At 48.5% G+C, this 23,934-nt stretch overlaps 1 protein-coding gene across 1 annotated transcript in view; it reads left to right on the forward strand.

The window, feature by feature from the left end:
• The window catches only part of PIWIL2 (piwi like RNA-mediated gene silencing 2), a 2,549,426-nt gene that overhangs the window by 970,798 nt on the left and 1,554,694 nt on the right, over positions 1-23,934 (forward strand). The window contains exon 10 of the mRNA XM_086944806.1: positions 5,924-6,004. Within this exon, the coding sequence (XP_086800932.1) occupies positions 5,924-6,004 (81 nt within the window). The remainder of the gene's footprint in view (positions 1-5,923; positions 6,005-23,934) is intronic.

Raw genomic sequence — 23,934 nt, forward strand, 5'->3', positions numbered from 1 at the left:
GGTGCTGATTGAGGTGTTCATTATGGTGTAAGCTAGTAACTGATTTAACTGTTTCCGAGGTTGATGATTCCGTGCGGTCCAGAATCGTCGGGTGCTCCTGGGCGGATGGATTTCATCAGGGCGGTGGGTGTGTTGAATTGGTCCCATGTGGAGAGTTGTTGGTGGTCTTCTGAGTTGGGTGTGGGGTTGTGAGAGGCAGCTAGCTTAGGGTTTAAGTTTTTATAGATGGCTGCAATCTTGTTGTCGTAGTGGATGGTGAATTCATTGCAGAGCTGTTGAGTGGGAGGTATCATGTTCTATGTGGCCGTGAGCGGGTGACTTGACAATAGTGAAGAGTTCTTTTGTCCAGTTGGAGCTGGCTTCGATTCGCAGCATGACGGGGTTTTTTTGTGGTTTTGATGTGGCGGTTGTCAGACTCCACGCTGCAGGATCCGATCGTTGCACATATGACTCCATCTCCCTATCTCACCAACACGCCAGTACTTATAACACAGCGAGTTCGAGTGATAGAGCGAGGGAATAAAGAAGAAAACAAAACAAGGAGGGGACGGAAGGGGACTGCAGGGAAGGGATGGCTGAAAGACAAAAACAACAGGCACACAGGTTATAAGTGCTCGCAGGTAATCCCTACTCTCATTTGCCTTCTCACTACTGGTAAAAAGAGTTTCACCTTTCCTGAAGCAATGCGCTCCACCTGTCCCCTGTGTTTTCTGATATGAAGAACTGCAATGATAGTCCCTATGGAACAAATAACACCAGTTACTCACAGTTACTCTCAAAATCATGTAGTTAAAGCTCTCTAGTATTTTGGCACATACCCTGCCTTGTGTGTTTCAGTGCTCAAAGAAAACAAGTGTCAATATTCCATAAATCGTGAATCAAAAACCAAAGTCTGTCTCTTAAATGCTAATTCCTTCCTTCAGGAATGCCCAGACAATAATCCTTAAGTGAAACGGTAAGTTGCAGCTTTCTACCACTGACTTCCGCTTTTATTTGTAATAGCACACTCCTTGGAAAACAAGCTCCAAACACGGCAAGGTGTAGGCTTATCCCACTGCCCTCCGCTTTGGCAATTACACGAATAAACACTAGTGTTTCTCTTCGTAACGGTAGCGAGCAGGAGGTTATCTCCCACTACACCCCGCTCTCACTTTAGTTCCAAAACACGCTTCTCCGTGCACAAATGTCCCCGTAGGAAAGTCTGCTCTGTTCGAGCTACGCGTTGAGATATCACACGCCGCTCGTTAACTCACAGTTACGATGCCGCTTTCTGGCTTCTCTCTGTCCGTTATCCGCTCGTAGCGAAATGCTCTCCTTCCTCGTCTCCGGTGCGGAACAGGACACTGGATCGCCAAGGAAACCAAAACGAATACACAAGTTGCGCGTCCTAAGCGCTACTCGTCCAAGACTCGAGTAAACAAAATCCCAGGCTTTCTCCTGCTCCTCTAGCGCAGGACAACGATAACGCAAGGGAAAAACAAACTCTCTCTGACTCCTAGAAGAGACCAGCACAGCACCTCACAGATGTGGTTCCAATGTACTGTGGTTACAAAATCACGAACAAAGTGGTGATAGTCCGCCCTGCATTTATAATGCCACGCCCCCTTCTAGGGCTTCTGGGAGTTGTAGTTTACAGGTAGGGGTCGTTATGTAGGTGTCTCGATCGGTGTTGTTCTTGCTGGTTCTCCACCTTCTTTCCAATAGTTTACATTCCTGTTTTGCCATGCATATTTCCGGGGGTTTGTTTGGTGGCTCTGTGGGCCTTGGTGGTGGCGACTTAGTTGGCTGCGTTGTTGATCCAGTTGTTGAAATTCTGAACTTTTAGGTCCAGGTTGGTGGAGGTTATAGGTTTAGTGGAGCTGATGGTGTTCGTCCACCGTTGCTGGGTTATGCTTGTCCAGTTCGTAGGGTGCTTTGTGAATGAGCAGAGGGCATGGTGGACTGATGAGATTGAAGTATACAATGGCATGGTCTGATCAGGTGAGTTCAGATGTGTGGTTGTACTTTGATTCCGGTGCTCGTCGTGAAGATAGGGTTGAGAGAGTGTCCTGTTCTGTTTTTGGGATCCGTGACAAATTGCTTGAAGCCAATGTTGTGTAGTCTCTCAAGAAGGTCGCTGTAGTTGTAGTCGGTGTGGTCGTCTAGGTGGAAATTGAGGTCTCCGTGGAAAATGTAGCAGTCTGAGGCGATGGCGTGCGGGGTGATGAATTCAGCTGTTGCGTCGCTGATGCCTGTACGCTGCCCCGGGGGTCTGTATGCGAGGTGGCTTTTATGGTGGTCTTGGAGTTAGGGCGAATGTGGAAGTTCATGTGCTCTATGGTGGGCGTGGCATCGTCGGTAGTAGTTGGGCAGGTGATATATTCTTTGTGTAAGATAGCTATGCCACCTCTGCATTTGTTGGTACTGTTTCTGTGCTTCAGCTTGCACCTGTGGAGGTTGCTGTTGCGAATGTAGGGGGCTGATGTTGGAGTGAGCAAGGTCTCTGTGATGAAAGTCATGTCGGAGGTGAAGCTAGTGATGGCGTCCCAGATGTTGGTGGCGTGTTTGCAAAGAGATCTGACGTTCAACAATATGCAGTTAAATAACACCAGTGGTCGGGTTTTGGTGGACGTGGGGGTGCTTGATTCAGAGAGGCTTGGGTTTAATTGGCAGTGGGTGTAGGTGAACGTCCCTTCAGTAGTGTGCAGTGATGCGAGGCAGCAGTTGTTATGCATAGGATTCAGAGTTTGGAGTTCGGCAGAGGGGTAGCTTCAGGATTTTGGGGGGACAGGGGACAGGGTTCCTGGCACTGGGGGGGGGGCCTGTGCAGAAGGGCTTGCCTTTGGCGCGGCCACGCTGCTGTCTCCATTTAGTAGCCCTGTGAGGTGCGAGTGGCTTTGGGGCAGCGCAGGGAGACTGGTATGGACCAGTATCAGGAAGCGGGATGGAGCAGGTGATTGGTAAAAACAAAACGGGGAAGAGTCAAAGGTCAAATAAATTCTTAGAAATTACACAGGCTTAATGCAACTAAAGCCAACAAAAATAAAATAAAGCAGAACAATCAAAATGCCAGAAAATAAGCTTGAAGCTTTAGTACTAAGCTATAACAGGGAGCACTGATGCAGCAGGAGGAGGTGTGGGGCCTCGATCCAGGGCTGATCTGTCCAAGGGGACGTGGAACAGCGCCTTAGGAGCAGCAGTGTGTGGAAATTGAGATCTAGCACACTGCCAAAGGGCTTCTCAATGGAACCGCACAGCAGCCTTCATTAAGTAGCCCTGGGAGGTGGAAGGGCTGTAGGGCGGCGCAGGGAGACCGGTAAGGACCGGTATCAGGAAGCGGGAAGGAACTAGGTGACAGGAAAAACAAAACATGGAAGAGGTAAGTCAACTAAAGTCTTAGAAATTACACAGGCGTAATGCAACTAAAGCCGACCAAAATAAAATATAGCAGAACGATGTGTTTTCTGGTGCAGGGAGGACTTGGCCTACCAGTTCTGGCTGGACTGTTCACCTTTATGCACTGAGATTGAGCAGAAACATTGAGCAGCAACAGTTGACAGCTTTTGTCTTTCCCCTCTTGAAATTTGCAATGGTATTTTGGTTGCCAAGTGTTCTGCCACCAAGACAGTGTAAGTCTGCCGTCGGTGGAAGTTTGTGGCATGTGGTACAGATAAACACTTTAATCTGCTTTGGGGACAATAAAAGGTTATATTTCCGCCATCTCTGCATTTCTACGTTTGCCAGTTCAGGAACCTGTTTTTAAATCCCCTTATAGGGCTCTGAAAGGTCACATATGTTCCCACCGGCATTTTTCATTATACCGCAGTGGAACCTCAGCCTAGTGCTCATTTCAAGCCACTACACAACTGTCCACTCTGGCTTCTCACCATATGAACGGCCTTCCCAGTGGCGATAACATCTGCCCTCAGGGTCGGTGAGTTACAGGCACTGTTGTTACATCCTCTGTACCTCAAATTATACTCATACAGGCTCGTCCTTCAGAGCAGAGCTTCCTTTTTACCGAAGGTAGTAACTCTTTCAATAAGGCCCATCCATCATTCTGCCTATCTTTTATGCTTTGCATCTTCATCAATATCTGCTACGCATTGCTCAAAAAGCTACTGCCTGAAGGCTTACAAGCTCATTCTACTAGAGCCCAGGCTGCGACCACTGCTTTACCTCATAGAGTCCCTGTCCTGGATATCTGTCAGGCAGCAACGTGGGAATGCCTGCACATAATTATGAAGCACTCCTGCCTGGACAGTCGGGTCCGGCTTGTTAGTTACTTTGAATGTTTGGTTCTACAGGACTTTTTAGTTTAATCCGTAGTGCAGCCTCCACATCCAGGGAGGTATTGCTAGGTTATCTGTTCTAAGGTAAGGAATCTGCATCTAAAAGTCTAACAGTTGAAGAAGTTACTTACCTTTGGTAACATCTTTTGTGGTAGAGACTTTGGGCCAAATGTATGAAAACATTTTGCAGTTGTAAAATGTGCGATTCGCAAAGGTCTGCCATTTGCGAATATAAAATGGCCTTTCACTATGTATGAAAGGCTTTGGCATTCGCAATTTAGTTAATCACAATTTTTAACGATTACCTAAATTGGGAATGCAAATAGAGAATCGCAATTTGTGAATCCCTAATGCACATGTAAGAAGCCTTTCCTAAATGTGAACTGTGCATTTAGGAAACACTAATTACCATCAACTTCAAGTTGGTGGCAACCATGTGCAAATTTAAAAAATGCACAAAAAAAGTGTCTTTCAAAGTGCCATGTTGCGCCTATATGCCCCTAGGGCATGTGTGTGCTTTACATATGCACAATTAAAATTTTAGGGGTGCTTCAGAAGGGCCTTAGGCCCCCAGGTACCCTTGGCTGTGCATTCGCTAATTTGCAATTACCAGTTAGGTAATATCAAATTAACTAATGCAAAACCATTCGCACCTATGGGCCTTTTGGCCCATAGAAACAAATTAAGTAATATTAGCCAATAGCAATTCACTATTTACCAAATCGATATTGGGTAATATTAAGGAATCGCAAAATATTTTGCAATTCCCAAATGCATAGTATTTTGCAATTCCCAAATAGCGAATCAGTAAAAATCGCTATTTTAGAATCGTAAAATCTATGTACATACATCTGCCCTTTATCTAGCCTCAAATTCCTTACCGATCAACCTATCCTCCATATTCTAAGATCGTATTTAAGAGTAAAGGGTTGTTCATGTCCTATTTTTTTTTTTTTAAGAGTCCTACCTTAGCCGACAAGTGTTCCTTGTGGCTAAGTTCAGCGTGAAAAGACACAAAAAGAAACTGATGTATGTGGGCTGGAGTGGCGCCTATATAGGCACTGTGCACATTACTTCTGGTGTGGATAACACCAACGATAACACGTGGAGCTGAATGATGCCACGTACTGGCGCGCTGGGGTACTGCTCACCAAAAGTTTCTGGATCCACTCTCACACTTGAGGAATATTCTACAGTAAGGAATATGAGGCTAAATAGACTCTACTAGATAAGGCTTTACCGAAGGTAAGTAACTTGTTCGTTAACATAATTCCAAGTTCTTGTTAACCTAATATTAGATTTGTAGACAGGCCACTTTAGTGTAGTGTATATTGCTCTTTCTCATCACCTTTCTGCCAAAATAAAATTGCCAACGTCTTCGGATGCACATCATTAATGTGTATTGAAAGTCTAAATCCTGCAAAAATACAATGGGTGCCATATACTTTGAGTGTTGTCATAATTGTTTAGAATAATAGAATGGCCTGACATTATAGAAAACTGAAACTCTGATGCAACAGAAAAATTCAACAGCGATTTTATAAGTTGCTCTGTAGTTATAAAGCTAATTTTGAGTCCTTTATATGTGGCTGAATGGCTGAAGATCCATTGTGGTATTTGCCTAAACTGTGTCCTGGTTAATTCTCTTTCAGAGTCATGAGAATATTGGATATGAAACTGGTGGGGAGAAACTTTTTTGACCCTTCAAGCGCCACAGTGCTGCATCAGTACAGGTAGATCCGATTTAGGAATTTCTACATGGTTGAATCTCTGTTCATATGTAAATATTTGTTTCACAGATTGCTCTTTTGCTGCAGTAAAGATAAGGCGTTATTACCCAATTTTAAACCATTCACAATGTCTAGGGCTCAAACAGTGAATTACAAAAGATTGCTGTGATAAACACTCTACTATAAATGCTGGCTGCTGACATTCAGATTAGGTTTGGATATTAATTGTTATTAATTAGGTACAGTTGATAGTTATGACAAGAGCGTGTCTCTGGTCATACATATTTCTTCCTGTACATTTCAAGTGTGCTCTTTCTGTCCTACACTGCTTTGCATTCTTGACCTTGGGAGGTGGTGTCCACTGTAATAATTGGGTTTCCTAACTACTGCACAGGTTACTCCTGTACTTGGTGTTTGCCCACTGTGTTTACTTGTTAACTCTTTTGTCAGCCCACAACTTCACAGTAGTAATATTCTCTTGAGTTTTCCAAAAAGGAATGTGTTAGAATTGAAAAATGTTAAGGACACAGTAGCACAATGTTGTTAGACTGGCAGTTTGGGCTCATTTCAATAGCTCTGAATTTCTGTGCGACATAAAAGTAGACTTAGAATTAGCTGGTGTGGACCATAGTGTACTTTGTAAGTGCCCATGGGCCAAATGTGTGATCAGCAATTTTGCAACCAGTATTGAATTTTGCTAATCAATGTATGTATTTTCAGGCGAGTTTGTAACATTATTGAGTGGGTTGCAGCCCAGTTTGTCTCATTAAGGTTTATGAGATAGATCTCAAATTGCAACTCACTCAGTTTGGACAAAATCATAGGGAAAGTGGCCTTCAAGGGTCAGCAGACCACCATGCATTTGATTGATTATAAATTAAAGAATTGCTAGTCTTATTTGATAGAGACTTCCTTACCTTCGAATTATGCCCAGGCATCAGACTGGATCCGGAATTTATTTTTGTGAGCAGTACCCCTGCACTTTCAGCTCCACATGATGTGTGTGGTGCCTTTATAGGCTCCACTCCAGTGTACTGACGTCTGTTCTTTTCTTTTTGTGCACTTACAGCATAGATCCAGAGAGAGATTTACCCATTGTCACTTTTTGACTGAATTTTTCAAAGTTTTTTTGAGGTTTTCTCCTGGTGTGGCAGGTATTGTCAGCCAGGAAAGCCAGCTTGAAGCCCTTTGGTACCTGTCACCGACAACTCTCTTCTGTTTGCCTCTGGTGGCTTGACCACAACCACAATGCGAAGATCTGCTTCGTGCCATGCACCCAAATGACATCAGGGTGTACTCCCTCAAGCTCCTTGCCTCTCGATGTGCCATGCCACAACAGTCTCTATCCTGGTCAAGAGGAAGGTCCTGGAATTGTTGGCAGAGTCCTAGATCCTCATCGCACACAAAATCATCTTCTGGTTAGTCTCACAAGAAAAAGAGCACCAAGATGTTCGACTTAACCCCATCTGTCGAAGTCTTCCGACAAGATGAGGAAGTCTTGTCACTTGAGGCCTGGCTCTGTGTCACGCCTCCCCAAGTTTCTGTGAGCTAGAACAACTCCTCCACAACTATGTGAGTTATATGAGACCATGCACCTCATTTGGGTGACATGTTCCCTCTTGCGCACTTACGGGCCCCACGGATTCAGGTAGGGCCCATACTGTCCCCACTGACTGTTCTGTTTTTGGCTCCAGTCGGGCTCATGGATCCATGGATGGATCCAGGCCGGTGCCATTTGCACCTCCTCGACCTGCCCTGGCACCGGTCCCGATGCAGACGCTGCCAGTGCTGCCATATTTATTCACATTCCTGACTCCGACAATTTGCAGAAGAGGCATCGTTCGACTGTGACTCCGGCATCACCTGGAGCCATGCCTTCTAGGCCGAAGCCCTATTCTTATGAGCTGGGACCTGGGTAGGAATGCGAGGGGGTCACTGGACCCTGAAGAATACCAGCCCCTAGACCCCAATATGGACTGGTGTGAGAAATTGGCAGATGCCAGTGGGCTATACGCCTCTCCAGATATTGGAATGGTTTCTCCTCCCACCATGGTTATGTAGTAGGGAGCCTCCTTTGCAAAGGTGTGAGGAGGGTGGCTGAGGCCCTGGACCTTGGCCTATCCTCAGTGGCAGACAAGACTGACGTCTTGACAGTGTTGCTTCAACTGGGAGTGACCCCCTCATAACCGCTTCACCCATTTAATGAAGTCCTTACGGACGTCCTGCTTGGGAGCTGGTCCAAAGGCTGCCTGGGGCTCCGGTGAACAGTACAATTGTCTGCTGCCGGTTCCAGGAGGCAACCAACACCCTACCCTGGAGAGCTTGGTGATCCAAGCCTCCACTTCCCACATAAATCCTTACTCATTCCCTAACACCCTTCCAGATAGAGAATACAAAAGCCTGGATACTTTAGGCAAAACATTTTTTTCTTCCAGCAGCCGGGCACTGTGGTCTGTGAATAGCACAGTCCTTTTGGGCCTTTACTTCCATTCCCTCTGAGATTCGGTTGCGAATGTGCGGTTTATGGTCCAGATGGCAATCCTGGTCCTACTTTCCCTAGCTATCACAGATGGGATTGGTGCAGCGAAGTTCATAATCCAATGCGGGCTGGACATGACCGACTCACTAGGTTGAGCGGTTTCTTAGTCATTGGCCATGCAGTGCCACGCCTGGCTGAGGACAGCTGGGTTTTCTGGGGATGCCAAGCTTTGCCTATGGACATGCACTTAGATGACTCCAGTGTCTTGGAACACCAGGTGGGCTCGACTCTCGAGTGCTTCAATGATAGTAGAGCTACTGCCAGGACTTTGGGTCTTTCCAGGGTCCATGCCAATCTTGGTCCTCCTTTTGCAGATACATAATGGAGTTCCAGATGCATTTTCACCCGCCCAGCCACAATGGTGTGCAAGATTCCCAGCCTCTGCGTGGTCGAGGACTCTGTACCCTCAGACTCTTGGTTTGGGCAGCCAGAGGTCAGGCCAGGCCACCAGTCCCCCCTGGCAGCTGCAGTCTCCAAGGCCCATTATTTTTGCCCCTTTACTATCATGGGCACCCAGTGGGATGCAGGATACCGCCATCACCTGCTCCACTGGAGGTTAAAAACATCAGACCGTTGATTCTTCAGATTGTCCGAAAGGGCTACTCCCTCCCCTTTGTGGCTTACTCTCAACCCATGCTACCAACTTGCGACAGGCTGGCTATGGAACAATCTCTCCTTGCTCCAACCAAAAGTGACTTCTCTCTTGGTCAATATGAGCCATAGAGAGGTTACTGACGCCAGAAGTAGGTTGGGTTGTAATTCCTGCTACTTTGTGGGGCCTTAAAAGGACACAGGCCTTCTTCCTATCCTAGACCTGCACTCTCTAAATTTCTTCCTGAAAGATGAGAAATTCAAAATGCTCACACTCGTTCAAGTCCTGCCGGCCCTGGACCCGAAGACTGGAGGGTAGCGTTGGACTTGAAGGATGCAAACTTCCAGATTCTCGTTCTGCCTGCCTACAGGTGTTACCTGTGGTTCACTGTGGGCTACAAGCACTTCTGTTGCAGGGATTCCGTTCTCCTAGAACTGTGCATAGAGACTTGGAACCTCAGTGAATTAGGTTGTCCCAAAACTCACCTTAGTACCCAAAATCCCCTACCAGACAAGCTACAGTGTCTCATTGGTTCTTACAAACTCCCAATGTTTAGACAAACCAGAACATGGACTTAGTACACCTCCGGTAACGTGGAACACATGAACACTCTTTCGTTATACACTCATGTCAATCCAGAACAAGGAGTAAATGAGGACACATGCACATTTGAAGTGTTTATTTACTAATGCCGTGGTCTCTAGCGCAGTATCTTAGCTGACACAAGCAAACATATTATAAGGCACAAAGTAATCAGCATAGTTACTAGTCCATAGAATACAAACAGTGAAAGCATTGTTAGAATGCTAGAACGAAGAAGGCTATACAACACCTAATTTTCACCCTCCCTTGTATTATCTTATATCTAAGAAGGTCTCTTTGGGTTTTTAGCAGGGCGGCCCCATACCACAAGATCCTAGTGGTAAGGGATCACATCTTCTTCCACCAGCTCTCTGCATGCGAAGCACCATCAAGTGTGTTTGTATGCTCTGTTTAAAGCAATATAAAACGCGCCTAAAGCCAGAATTTGGCCGCAGCTGCATGTATGTTATGTCTAGGAACGTGCGAAGATCAGACCTCACAACAACCACTGTGTTGAGATATCCTTGAAGGTTTCAGCACTCACTGTACAGACACAGCTCACCAAGCAAGGCTGATATCAGTGTAACAACATATTATTCTCGCGTGAATCAAAACACTCTACTAGGCTCAAAGCTAAAGCAACAGATATGTGTTGTGTGCAGAAACAGCAGAAAGGTAAAATGGCGTTTAAACTCTTAATAAGCTCATGCTAACTTAACACAGCATATAGGCAATGCATATCTATATGACACCCCTCATGATCCAAGCACGGATAAGCTAATTTAAGATAAAGGACTCATTTTTAAAATGCTGAGTTCAAAAAAGATAGTCAGTTTAAATTTTGAGCAGGTGATGAAAAAATATATTTTTGTCGGCCAAAAAAACAAAATCTCACTAGCATGACAATTTAGTGTTCACTTCAATCAAAGTCAATAGGTCCAAGACTTAAAAAGGATCATAATAATTTGCTAAAAAAAAAACGAAAAAAGTTCCATGATATCAAGGGCCTCGATAGGTCTCAGCCTAATACTGAGTACGCAAAATAAGCAGCAACAGCTTCCAAAAGTAAGTCACTGTTCTCATCAGCAAATAATTCAGCCATCCAATTCAATAGCGGGAAAGAACATACATCAGATGACAATTCGGTGGGTTTTCAATGAAGCTGTGTGCCAAGAAATCTTGCGCCGCTGCGAATATATTCCAATGACCCAGTATTCCATGCATCGCTGCAAAGGCCATAATCCCTCCATCAGAACAAAGCAATTCATGAACAACTAAGGGGCTTATGAGCTGATTAAAATCCACTTCAGGAGACACCATATTGCAGAGACACACATCCAGGGCCCAGTCGAAATCGCAGCTCAGGCAATGAAAGACAGGCTGGACACATGTGAAATAGGAAAATCGAAAAGATAATTCATATGTGGCACTTAAGGTGGCAAGCGGCAGCGTCCCATAGTATTCAAGCATCCGGTTGCGAAACAGTGCCAGTCGCGATAGCTCGCCTTGGTGCACAGGATGTGCATCCATTTTGAATGAAACAAAACAGCAAAAGCACGCCCGCAGCCAACGACAGTAAAACGGGAAATCCACCAAATAGGCTGGAAAAAATCGAACGGAAGACAGCAGGAATGACCCCAAATATCTTTTGAAATGAAGTCACAAGACCACTGCCAATAACTTTAAAAAAATGCGCCAGCCCCGTTGTGGAGGATGCGTTAAAGATTGTATTAATCAGCTCACCGAAATACAAGGTAGGTCAGTATTTACTAAAGCATGCACCTCTGTGCGGGTGTTAGCTACGTGAAGGACAAATGTTTCACGAGCAGATGTCAGGGCAACTTCTTTTTGTGACTATAGGGCTCTTATTCGACTCATCTTATTGAACTCTGCCTTCAAGGTCGGAATCCTCGGCCAGATGGAAACATCCAAGTTCCCTTGCGTGGGTGGATACAACACATTTTTACAGTAAACTACAAGTTCACTGACTAACGATGTAAGCATTGCCTTTTCAGCAATCTTCATTATTTAAAAATAAATAACTACCGTTTGCCAGCAATGTAAATGTGGGGACAATAGCGCGCATGGGGGTACCTTTCAAAACACACTCTAAATTAGGCAGTTCCTGATTGCAAGAGCCGTGTAATTGAATATATCTGAAAGAGACACGTTAGTGATAGATTCCTTACCTTAGAAGATCCCCAGGCGTCAGACTGGATCCGGAAAAGTTTGCGTAGCAGTACCCTTGCGCGTCGGTAGGCGTCGTCTGCGGCTCCGCGTCCGTCGTCGGCGTCGTGGGCGCCGTGATGACGTCGTCGGAGTACTTAGACACCGCCTCCGCGTGCTGACGTCAGTTCTTCTTTTTTCCGCGCCAGCCAGCGCAGATCTGGAAAGAGCAGTACTCTAGTCAATTTTTGACTAACTTTTTTGAGGTCTTTTTGATCCTTTTCGAAGTCTTCACGACTCCGACGGTGCCATTAGGGATGCCCGGCTTCAAGCACTGCGACGAGTGCGAACGCCTCATGTCGATTACGGATCCGCACCTCCTGTGCCTGACGTGTTTGGGCGTCGACCATGACTACGAGGCCTGCCCCGACTGTCGGGCCCTCTCGAGGAAGGCCAGGCGGGAGCAGTCCCGCAGGCGACTCGAGATCCGCCAGTCGGCCCCGCGCCGTGTGAGGTCCCGGTCCCACGGGAGGTCGAGGGACAGGTCGCGGGGGCGGAGCCGGCACAGCTCCGGGAGTCGGCGCCACTCCTCCGGGTCCAAGTCGTCAGGTAAGAAGCATAAAAAGTCGAAGAGACATCATCGCTCTTCCGACTCCCCCCGACGCTTGCGCGATGCGGCCGGGGGTTCGGGTGACACCGCCCACGCGGCTCCTCGTGAGTCGCGGGCGCCGCGTTCGGCTCCATACCCCCGGTCCCTGGGCTGAATGCGACGCCGGAGGAGATAGAGCGTTTCCTCATGGCCATGAGGTCCCTTTCTTCTCCGACGGGTTCCGCGGCGCCTTCGGGCCCAGCAAACCCGTCTGGGGGCCCTAGTGGGTCGGGGGCTGCGACCCCGACGCCGTCGGGTGCTTCGGCCTCGACGCCGCCGGCGTCTTCGGCGCCGGCGCCGCAGGGCTTCACGATCTCGACGCCACCGCTGCCCTTGGGCTCGGCGCCGCAGGGTTCTGCGGTCCCGGCGTCGTCGGTGCCTTCGGGCCCGACGCCGCAGGGTGCCGTTCGGCCCTCGTCGGGCGTTGGATCGTCCCCGGTGGACCTTACGACCCCCCCGGGGTCGGTCCGTGTGGTGTCCCCTCCGGCGTCTGCCTCGGCCGACGCCGTCCCCATTGCCTCCTCTCTATGGGTTCCGGCGTCGGGACGGAGCCTGTCGGCGCCGATCTCGACGCCGGTCGGGGAGTTCCATCCCTATGACCCATCCTCATTCACTTATGACCCTGAGTCTCAGGAGATGGGGGATGAGGAGGATTGGGAGGGGTCTAAGGACCCTCTGACAAGGGAATGTCAGTCTAACATGGACTGGACAGGAGACCTTGGGGAGGCCAGTGGCCTGGACACCTCTCCAGACCCTGGATTCGTCTCTCCTCCTTCCGTGGCTTCGGAGGAGGGCGCGACATATAGTGTGGTGTTGATGAGGGCTGCTAAGGCGTTGGGCCTTGAGCTCCCGGTCGCGGCCGTGAGGACTAACCTCCTCACTGAGGTCCTTAAACCGCAGTCATGCTCCATGGAGCCTATGCTGCCGTTTAATGAGGCCTTGTCGGACGTTCTTTTGGGCACTTGGTCCAGGCCCGCTACAGGTTCGCCTGTAGATAGGAACGTGGCCAGACGCCACCGCCCGAATCCGGGCGACCCATGTTTCCTGTCCACCCACCCCACCCCCGAGAGTCTGGTTATCCAAGCCTCTAACTCCCAGACCGCCTTCCCGACGGCTCCTCCTGACCGGGAATCCAAGAGGTACGAGGCCTTTGGCAAAAAGGTGTTCTCGTCCCTTAGCTTAGGACTGCGGTCTTCCAACACCGCATGCCTCTTGGGCCGTTACACCCATTCTATATGGGAAACGGTGGCGGAATTGCTGCCAGAGTGTCCGTTGGAGGTACGGGCCAAACTCGGCCAAGCCCCAGTGGAGGGCCGGGACGCAGCGAAGTATTCGATCAGGTGCGGACTGGATACAACTGACTCGCTGGGCAGAGCGATGGCTACGACGGTGGCGATTCGACGCCACGCCTGGCTCAGATCCGCCAACTTCTCGGCTGATGTCCAGAATACACTCATGGACATGCCGTTCGATGGCCGTCGCCTCTTTGGCGACAAGGCAGACCACGCGCTTGAGCGCTTTAAGGACTCCAGGGCTACGGCCAAGTCCTTGGGCCTCTCGGCCCCGCGCCAGCAAGTGGGTGCCTTTCGCTCCTTTCGTGGCCAAGGAAGGGGTGTCCCCACGCGTGCCGCCAGCCACTCGCCTCAAACTGTCGTCCAGCGCGGCGGCCATGGAAACCGCCGTGGAGGCGGTCAGGGAGGCAAGCGGAACCAGTCCACACCTGCCCCCGCAGCATCCGCCTCTAAACCCTCCTAGTCCGTGCTTTTTGGCCCATGTGACGCCAGTGGGGGGCAGGGTTCGCCATCACCACTCTCACTGGCGCACAGTCAATTCGGACAGGTGGGTGCTGCAGATCGTCCGAAGGGGCTACTCCCTGCCCTTCGAGACGACCCCTCAAGCCATGCCACCGCAACACCACCGCGTATCGGGGGATCATTTGCGGCTCCTGCAGGAGGAAGTTTCGACCCTCTTGGCCAAGGAGGCCATCGAGCACGTTCCTGGGCCAGAAGTAGGTCGTGGTTGCTACTCCCACTTCTTCCTGGTACCCAAGAAGGGCAAAGGGGGCCTACGCCCTATCTTGGATCTGAGGAACGTCAACGGCTTCCTCCGGAAGGAGAAGCTCAAAATGCTGACACTGGCTCAGGTCTTGGCTGCCCTAGACCCAGGAGACTGGATGGTAGCGTTGGACTTGCAGGATGCGTATTTCCACATCCCCGTCCTGCCGGCCCACCGGCGTTACCTACGGTTCACGGTAGGCCTCGAGCACTTTCAGTTTACCGTGCTCCCCTTCGGCCTTACCAGCGCCCCACGGGTGTTCACGAAAGTGATGGCGGTGGTCGCAGCTCACCTGCGCAGGTTAGGGGTTTCAGTCTTCCCCTACCTCGACGACTGGTTGTTGAAGGCGGGCTCGCCCCAGGCAGTCGTCAAATACCTTCAGACTACGGCGGATCTCCTGCACAGGCTGGGATTTTCCATCAATGTGCCGAAGTCACACCTGTGCCCTTCTCAGAAGCTCCTTTTCATCGGAGCGGTTCTCGACTCGGCGCAGTTTCGGGTTTACCCGCCCGAACAGCGAGTCCGGGATATTCAGGCCCTGATTCCGATCTTCAGGCCGTTATCCCGGGTTTCGGTCAGGCTGACGCTGCGGCTTCTGGGGCTGATGGCCTCCTGCATCCTTCTGGTGCATCACGCACGGTGGCGGATGCGGGCTCTGCAGTGGGACCTGAAGTTTCAGTGGGCCCAGCACCGGGGCAACCTTTCCGACCATGTCCTGATCTCGGAGGGCACTGCGAGACAGCTGCAGTGGTGGCTCACGGACCGCGATTGGGTCAACGGCAGATCCCTTTCCCTTCCCCAACCGGAGCACGTAGTTGTGACGGACGCGTCCCTCCAGGGCTGGGGAGGCCACATGGGAGAGGCGGAGATCAGAGGACTCTGGTCTCCGGCGGAGTCCCGGCTCCATATCAATCTGTTGGAGCTGCGGGCGATTCGTCTGGCACTTAAGGCATTCCTCCCGTCTGTCCGAGGGAGTGCAGTGCAGGTGTTCACGGACATCACCACCGCCATGTGGTACTGCAACAAACAGGGCGGGGTGGGGTCGTGGACCCTATGCCAGGAGGCTCTGCGCCTCTGGCAATGGCTGGAACATCAGGGCGTGACTCTGGTGGTTCAACACCTGGCAGGTTCTCTGAACGCCAGGGCGGACGAACTCAGCCGTCGGTGCTCGATGGATCACGAATGGCGTCTGAACTCGGAGGTGGCGCAAGGCCTCTTTCTGCGATGGGGAGAGCCTTGGTTAGATCTATTCGCCGCCGAAGAGAACGCGCAATGTCATCAGTTCTGCGCGTTGGAATTTCCAAGGCGGCACTCGCTCGGAGACGCTTTTCGTCGCGAGTGGAGCTGCGGTCTGTTGTACGCCTTTCCGCCTATACCTCTTCTGCCCAGAGTGCTGAAGAAGATCAAGCGCGACCGGGCACAAGTCATCCTTGTGGCTCCGGACTGGGCACGAAGGTACTGGTATCCCGAGCTACTCAGTATGTCAGTAGATCCCCCGGTTCGTCTGCCTCTTCAGGAGGACCTTCTGTCGCAGCAGCAGGGGACGGTCCTCCACCCGAACCTGTCCAGTCTCCACCTCCATGCATGGAGATTGAGCGGCGACAGTTGAGGCCATTTGACTTGCCTCCTGAAGTTTGCAACATCATTCTGGCAGCCAGGCGTCCCTCCACAAAGACGGTATATGCCTGCAGGTGGAACAGATTTGTGGCATAGTGCACAGCAAAGGCTGTGGATCTTCTCAATGCCCCTCTCTCTGAGATTCTTCTCTTCCTTCTTTCTCTTGCCCAGCAGGGCTCTGCTCTGGGCACTATCAACGGCTATCTTTCGGCTCTTTCAGCCTTTCTGAGGCTGCCTGACCAACCTTCTTTGTTCAAGTCCCCTATAGTAAACAGATTTCTCAAAGGCATCACTCATACCTTTCCTCCTGTTCCTTTCGTGATGCCTCAGTGGGACTTGAACCTGGTTCTAACTTTTCTGATGTGCGCTCCCTTTGAGCCACTTCACAACTGTCCACTTCGCCTTCTTTCTTTGAAGACTGCCTTCCTGGTAGCCATCACCTCTGCCAGGAGAGTGAGTGAGCTCCAGGCACACTCTTGTAAGCCCCCTTTCCTTTCAGTCCATCCGGACAAGGTTGTTTTGAGGACTAGGCCCTCCTTCTTGCCTAAGGTGGTCACGGCCTTCCACATGGGGTAGTCCATCACATTGCCCACCTTCTTTCCACCTCCGCACCCCTTGAGAGAGGAGGAGAGGCTCCACCGCCTGGACCCAAAACGTGCGCTCTCATTCTATCTGGATCGCACACGCCAGTTCCGGGTGGATGATCAACTCTTTGTTGGGTACGCGGGCGCTAAGAAAGGGAAAGCGGTGCACAAGAGGACCATTTCTCGATGGATTATCATGTGCATCCAGGCGTGTTACTCCTTGGCTAAGAAGGAACCACCTGCTGGGCAGCGGGCTCATTCCACTCGAGCCACAGCCACTACAACTGCCTTGGGCCGCGGTGTGCCCTTGCAGGACATTTGCCAGGCTGCCACGTGGGCTTCGTTGCACACGTTGCGAGGCACTACTGCCTGGACAGTCAAGTCTGGAGGGATGGCTACTTCGCCCGTTCCGTTCTCCAGGACTTTCTGGTGTGAATATTGGTTCGCAGACCCACCACCACGGGGATGGTATTGCTGGGGTATCTATTCTAAGGTAAGGAATCTATCACTAATGTGTCTCTTTCAGATGCACAAGTTACTACTTGTGTAACGATATATCTGTAAGAGACATTAGTTAGTGATAGATTCCTTACCGCCCACCCATCCTCCCCGTTCTGCGAACCGATATCTAGGGTTAAGGTCATCCCCTTTCAGGGCCCTAGTTTCTTGGCACCAGTGTCGGTTTTTGTCATGGCTCTGCGCTTCTGGCGCGGAAAAGCTGTGGCTAAGAACTGACGTCAGCACGCCGAGGCGGCGTCTAAGTACTCCGACGACGTCATCACGGCGCCGACGACGGACGCGGAGCCGCAGACGACGCCTACCGACGCGCAAGGGTACTGCTACGCAAAATTTTCCGGATCCAGTCTGACGCCTGGGGATATTCTAAGGTAAGGAATCTATCACTAACTAATGTCTCTTACAGATATATCGTTACACAAGTAGTAACTTGTGCGTCTACACATTAATGAGTGTTCTGGTGTTTCAGTGCACTTTTCACCTTTTAGATATACCTCCTTTCCTTCCCTAAGGCATCTGTATGTAAAGGGTAGCGACCAGGCTTCATGTAGATAGGAGCTACCAAGAGGCTCGTACCTACCAATGGCAAAATACTTCATACAATTTTTAAATTCGAAAAGTGCAAATGGTAAAGTTATTAACCCGTGGATTAGCCACGTTGCAGTAGTCGCCTCTGCCACAGAAGATGGTAAAGATTCGAATTGTTCAATGTGTAACATGGAAAAGATGCATCTCTCATTGAAAGCAAACGCTGCCTATCAGTCAAATTAAACGGGGCAAAAAGGGAAGAGGTAGTTATGTAATTCCAAGGCACTTTACCGGCCTTAAGTGTCTGCAGGGTCCACGCAAACTGCATAACAGAACGCAATTGATTTTGACCATGGTATAATACAGACACATCATCTTGCACAATGTCAAGAACAGAAGACACAATATTATCCAAGGTATAAATACGGGTGAAAGCGTGTAAATGCTATTATCTACAACAGCAAGCACTTATTCTAAATAAGCTTGATCAATAGCCCTAAGGCAGGTAGCCGCCTCAATCTGTGATGTTTTCCAGATTTCATTATAGACAGCATATATCCACCTTCTAGATCTACCTCTAGCCGGGCCTTTTATGAAGTCATTTAAGTCAACATAGTCAGTCAGCTTAGACAAGTGCAATTTAACTGACGCCAAGGTAGAATGTTTGAGCCAATTCTGAAATAGTTTGCCTACTGAATAAGTGGTTACAGAATGGTAACTCTCAAAACGGGGATCGACCCTGACCTGTGTAAAGCCCTCAGCCAAACCCAAAAAAACGATGTTGGCATGAGTCAGCAGTTCTGTGCCACAGTAGCCAACCTTTGGGATCAAACTAGATATGTTAAAGGATGAATTCAGCAATAGAGTTTGCAACTCCCTGACCGAAAATTTTGTATTATTACCCCAACCTGAATATTCTTCCAAATCAGGGAAGGAAAGAGTATTTAATTTTTTAGATGTAGCCAATCCAAAGCATGTCTGCGAAATTGTAGAATTCAAAAACAACATATGATTCGGGATGAGACCTGCATGGTGCAAAGCCTCAGTGCCTTGTACCTGCCAACTTTTAGAACCCCAAACTGATTTAAGATCAACTGTTTCCTTCCACAACTCGTAGCCTCCAACAGCTAGCTGGTCTAGAAAGGACTTTGAGTACAATAACTTAGTATCTGTAAGTCTAACCTTGGACATGGATTTTTCTGTCATTTTAAAATAAAATGATGCGGGATTGGACTGATTTAAAGTCAGTAAAACAGGTGTACTTTTTCAAAAAGGTACTCAAACTGCCCGCAAAGGAGCTGGGCAATGATCCCACTGTGTATAATTCACAGTACTCCTCCTGGAGTTAGTTTTATGTAAGTAATGGTTGCCAAAATGTTGGAAACAAAATAAATCACCATATTTAGCTGATTCTAAATACAAATCTTCAGCATCAAAAGCAGCATAATATTTCAAATCGGCAAACAATGCCTCTACGGCCTGAACATCCCAATCAGAACGTATGTTTTGTTTAACCACATCCCCCATGTTAACTCGAAGAACATTAGGGACATTTATAACCTCAGTGGGGCCATGGATTTGAAATTTGACAGCATCCCATACAATCCCATCCAGAACAGGCCAGGCAGTGATGTTAACAAAAGCCAAGTCGCTCTTTAATCTGTGTGCAGTATGCGATGAGGAATGGGGTGCTAATGTTCTATTTAGATTTCGAATGCATGTTCTTTATTCGACATAGTGTCCATTGACGATTCGGAAAAAATAAAACACAAAACCAATTGACATAAAAAGGTAAATTGAAAAAAGTACCAGCCAAATATATGTCCAAGGGGGAATCAAAACATGTTTTTTAAATAAAGCTGCATAGACTCCAATCCTGGAAGGCTTCCCTGATGTGCGTGAAACAGTGTCAAAAGAAAATCTGGATTCTGTGGCAAAACGAGTTTGCAAATCAGGCATTGATAAGTCAGTTAGGTAAATATACTCAGTTTCATCAAGTCGAGTACCAGGCAATGTACTCAATAAAGGACTAGAAATTACAGGCATCTTGAGAGCCACCTCAGGCTCAGGATTAGAAGCAGTGGCCGAAATAGAGTTTCTCACAATCGAATGACAGGAGACCGCCGGAGTCATCCTAAGAAGAATCGGCCACCCTATGTAACTCGACATTGTCAATGGAGATATACCTCTTTTCTTTACGACCTGGAAGTGGTGGTAAAATGACTGTTCTTGTGCCCTTCACACCAAGCACAGGGACCTGAGCTCAGTAAGATGGACCAAATTCCTTCTTGTTTTCTATCTTTTCCCGAAACCTTTCTCAAGCTTGGTGTAGCCAGCCAACTACCGGGATCTGCAACGCATCATCCTAAGTGGAGGGCAAATGTTCCTTTGCAAGACTGTCTCTTGTCTTTTGTAGAGTCTGTAAAACATTGCAATGTTCATCTACGTCAAAGGAGGCGGCTTGAGCCACCGAGTCTAGACCGTCAAGGTCCGTTACATACATCTTGATACCAAAGAGCATTTTGTATGGGGTCCGCCCACCCAGAGACCTTCTAGGGAGATTATTAAAAGCACGCTGCACGCCATTGAGATGGGCCAGCCAGTTCCTGCCAGTGCCTATAACTCGAGCTGTCAACGATTGCTTTAAGTCACGGTTCATTCGCTCCACAACACTATTGCCCTCTGGCCTGTATGGAGACGAAAACTTGACTTGGATCCCCAACGAAGCCATGGCATCCTTATACGCCTTAGAGGCAAAAGCACGACCCTGATCCGAATGGAAGGTACCACAGGCAAAAATCGTTACAAAGACACGCAAATCTCTAATGACAGTCCGTGAATCAGCGCTGCGGTGAGGCTATACCCATACAAAGCGTGTGCATGAATCAACTGCGACTAAGATGTACTTATATGCAGTATCAGAAGAAAAAAGACCGCAGTGGTCTAAATAAACACAACCTAGTGGTTTATTAGAAATGAACAGCTGTGTTTGGGGCGGACGCGCAGCAGTTGAAGGCTTAATCTGCTGACAAATGTCACATTGAAGGACATAATCGCGCATCTGTTTGTACAGTCCCCGCCACCAAAAACGCTGTTGCAATTGAGGCACAGTGGCAGAAACGTCTGCATGCGCAGACGCAACACCTTCATGTGCCACTGTGATCAATGTATTTCTGCGATCTGAGTTGGGAATCAATCTCTCTCCAACGTCAAGTATTTTCACATAAGGAACCTTATCGGGACTTAAGTGGTATGAGTACTTCGAAGGGAACCCCTTAGGATAGTTACCTCCCTTCTCAGTGGCAGCAACAGCCGCCAAGACATCTTCACCATCTTACTTTTGGACCGTGTAACTGCTGCAACCAAATATGTTGATACCGCTGATTTTGCTGCCTCATCGGCAAGCGAATTGCCAACAGCGTGGACTCCCACGAGCTGATGACCGAGAGTATGAATCTCAAACACGAGGGGAAACTGCTCTTTAAGCTCAGCCACTCGGATCCAGATCATTTTATGTTTTATTGTGCTGCTCTTGGAATCACGAAAATCATTCTGAATCCAAAACAGGTTTTCATTGTAAGACTGGACACAGTAGTAAGAATCACTCGCAATAAGAGTTGACACACCCGGATCAGCGTACTCCAATGCAAGCATCCGAGCACGAAGCTCTGCCAATTGTGCGGTGCAGTCCCCAAGAGTCTGCATGTGCACGACTCTGGACTTGAGCTCATCATTAACCATGGCACCTACTACAATAGCGCAAGCGGAAACGTAAGCGTGCTTAGACCCATGCGCAACCTGCGCTGAACCATCAGTGTATTTGATGCAATGGAAGTCCACCAAAGGCCGCATAGCCAAATGGGCAGGATGAACAAATTCATACTGCAAAAACTCCTGCGACTTTAGGGAGGCATCAAAAATAAACGTGACATCCGGAGACGTCAATGATGCTGCCCATTGTATCCACAGAGGGTGCAAAGCTTTAGAATTAGGTACACTGGCTTTCGTAACTGCCTCTAAGGCAGGACACGGGGTAACAACCAACATGCGTTTTCCGTGTGACCGAGCACGTTGCTTAAGAATCGCCATCTGCACAGCCGTTAAAACTTTCTCCACTGTGGAAAATCGCATTTCAGCCGAAGTGTACAAGTGTGACTTGTAGGCAATAGGTACTGTCTCCTTCGTTAAAAGTAAGGTATGTGAAACCCACGTCCCAGGGATGATTCTTATCACTAGGTTGGTGTGGTTATCACGAGTCAGTAAGTATTTAGAAGTGAGCAGATCAGCCTGCAAAGATTGCAGAATAGCTGAGTGTTCTGGCAGCCAGCACGATTTGGTAAAAGTAGGTTGTATCAAAGCATATAAAGGCTTGATACGCTGGGCATATTCCGGAATGTATGTCCTCCCGAAATGTAAAAATGCCAGCAAAGACTGTAATTTTTTCAGAGTTGTTGGAGCACGCAATTGTGCGCACTTCTCCAAGAAGTGAGGTGCCAAACCTCTACCTTCATTGTTGAGCTCGTAGCCCAGAAACAACACTGTGTACTCTGCAATGTGCGATTTTCGCAAAGTTGATTTTGTAACCGAAATCCGTAAAGCTACAAATTATGCGTTCAACTCGACACAGATGCTCCCAAAGTTCGTCGTCCATGCGATAAATGTCATCCACATACGAACATGTATCAGGGTCGACTATCTCCAAGAGAGAGACTATGCGGGCAGCAAATACTCCTGGACTGGTTTCATAGCCCATTGGTAAACGCCAAAATTTTTTTGGACACCGCCGCAAGTAAAGGAGGTCCATTGGGAACTCAGACCATCCAAATGGTGGGCATAAAAACCGTTGGAAATGTCAAGCGTAGTTTTAAACCGCTTACGCACAAGACTATCCACCAAGGCAGAGCCGTGAGTATTCTGTACTGCACCGGTACGGCAATGTGAGTTTAAATGCCGGTAATCCAATACCAAACAATATGATCCGTCAGGCTTGGTCACAGTAAAAAATGGGTTATTCATTGGTGACACACAAGTCTCAATCACACCCTGATATTCCAATTGTTCAAGGATTTCCGCGACGGCAGCCTTAGATTGTCACCGGATAGGATATTGAGGTTGAGGCTGTGGCATAGACCGTAAAGGAATTTCTTGGTGTGGAGAAAATATATCCCAACCACATTGTGTACGGTACAAAGCCGGCGCAAGAGCCTTAGCCCACTCTTGTGCAAAATTCAGCGCATGCTCTTTCGAGACTGTGTGCGCGAAACTAGGGAGGATCACCTCCTCCCCTTTGGAGCTGCGAGTACAAAAGGTGGGGGCCAATCAGCCTCCGCTAACAAAATGTCATATGTAGTCGTAAGATTTTCCCAAAATACCCCTTTGATTGTACGTTGTATGTCAACTTCAATTAAAAGGACTATTTCATAAAGTCTGTCAGGGGGAGCTACTCTAGTATCAGCTGTCTCCACAGCAACAAATTGATCAGTCGCTGTCATCATTCTGAATCCAAAACAGGTTTTCATTGTAAGACTGGACACAGTAGTAAGAATCACTCGCAATAAGAGTTGACACACCCGGATCAGCGTACTCCAATGCAAGCATCAGAGCACGAAGCTCTGCCAATTGTGCGGTGCAGTCCCCAAGAGTCTGCATGTGCACGACTCTGGACTTGAGCTCATCATTAACCATGGCACCTACTACAATAGCGCAAGCGGAAAAACGTAAGCGTGCTTAGATCCATGCGCAACCTGCGCTGAACCATCAGTGTATTTGATGCAATGGAAGTCCACCAAAGGCCGCATAGCCAAATGGGCAGGATGAACAAATTCATACTGCAAAAACTCCTGTGACTTAAAGGAGGCATCAAAAATAAACGTGACATCCGGAGACGTCAATGATGCTGCCCATTGTATCCACAGAGGGTGCAAAGCTTTAGAATTAGGTACACTGGCTTTCGTAACTGCCTCTAAGGCAGGACACGGGGTAACAACCAACATGCGTTTTCCGTGTGACCGAGCACGTTGCTTAAGAATCGCCATCTGCACAGCCGTTAAAACTTTCTCCACTGTGGAAAATTGCATTTCAGCCGAAGTGTACAAGTGTGACTTG

The sequence above is a fragment of the Lissotriton vulgaris genome, chromosome 11 (assembly GCF_964263255.1).
Source record: "Lissotriton vulgaris chromosome 11, aLisVul1.2, whole genome shotgun sequence".
In the NCBI taxonomy this organism is placed as follows: domain Eukaryota; kingdom Metazoa; phylum Chordata; class Amphibia; order Caudata; family Salamandridae; genus Lissotriton; species Lissotriton vulgaris.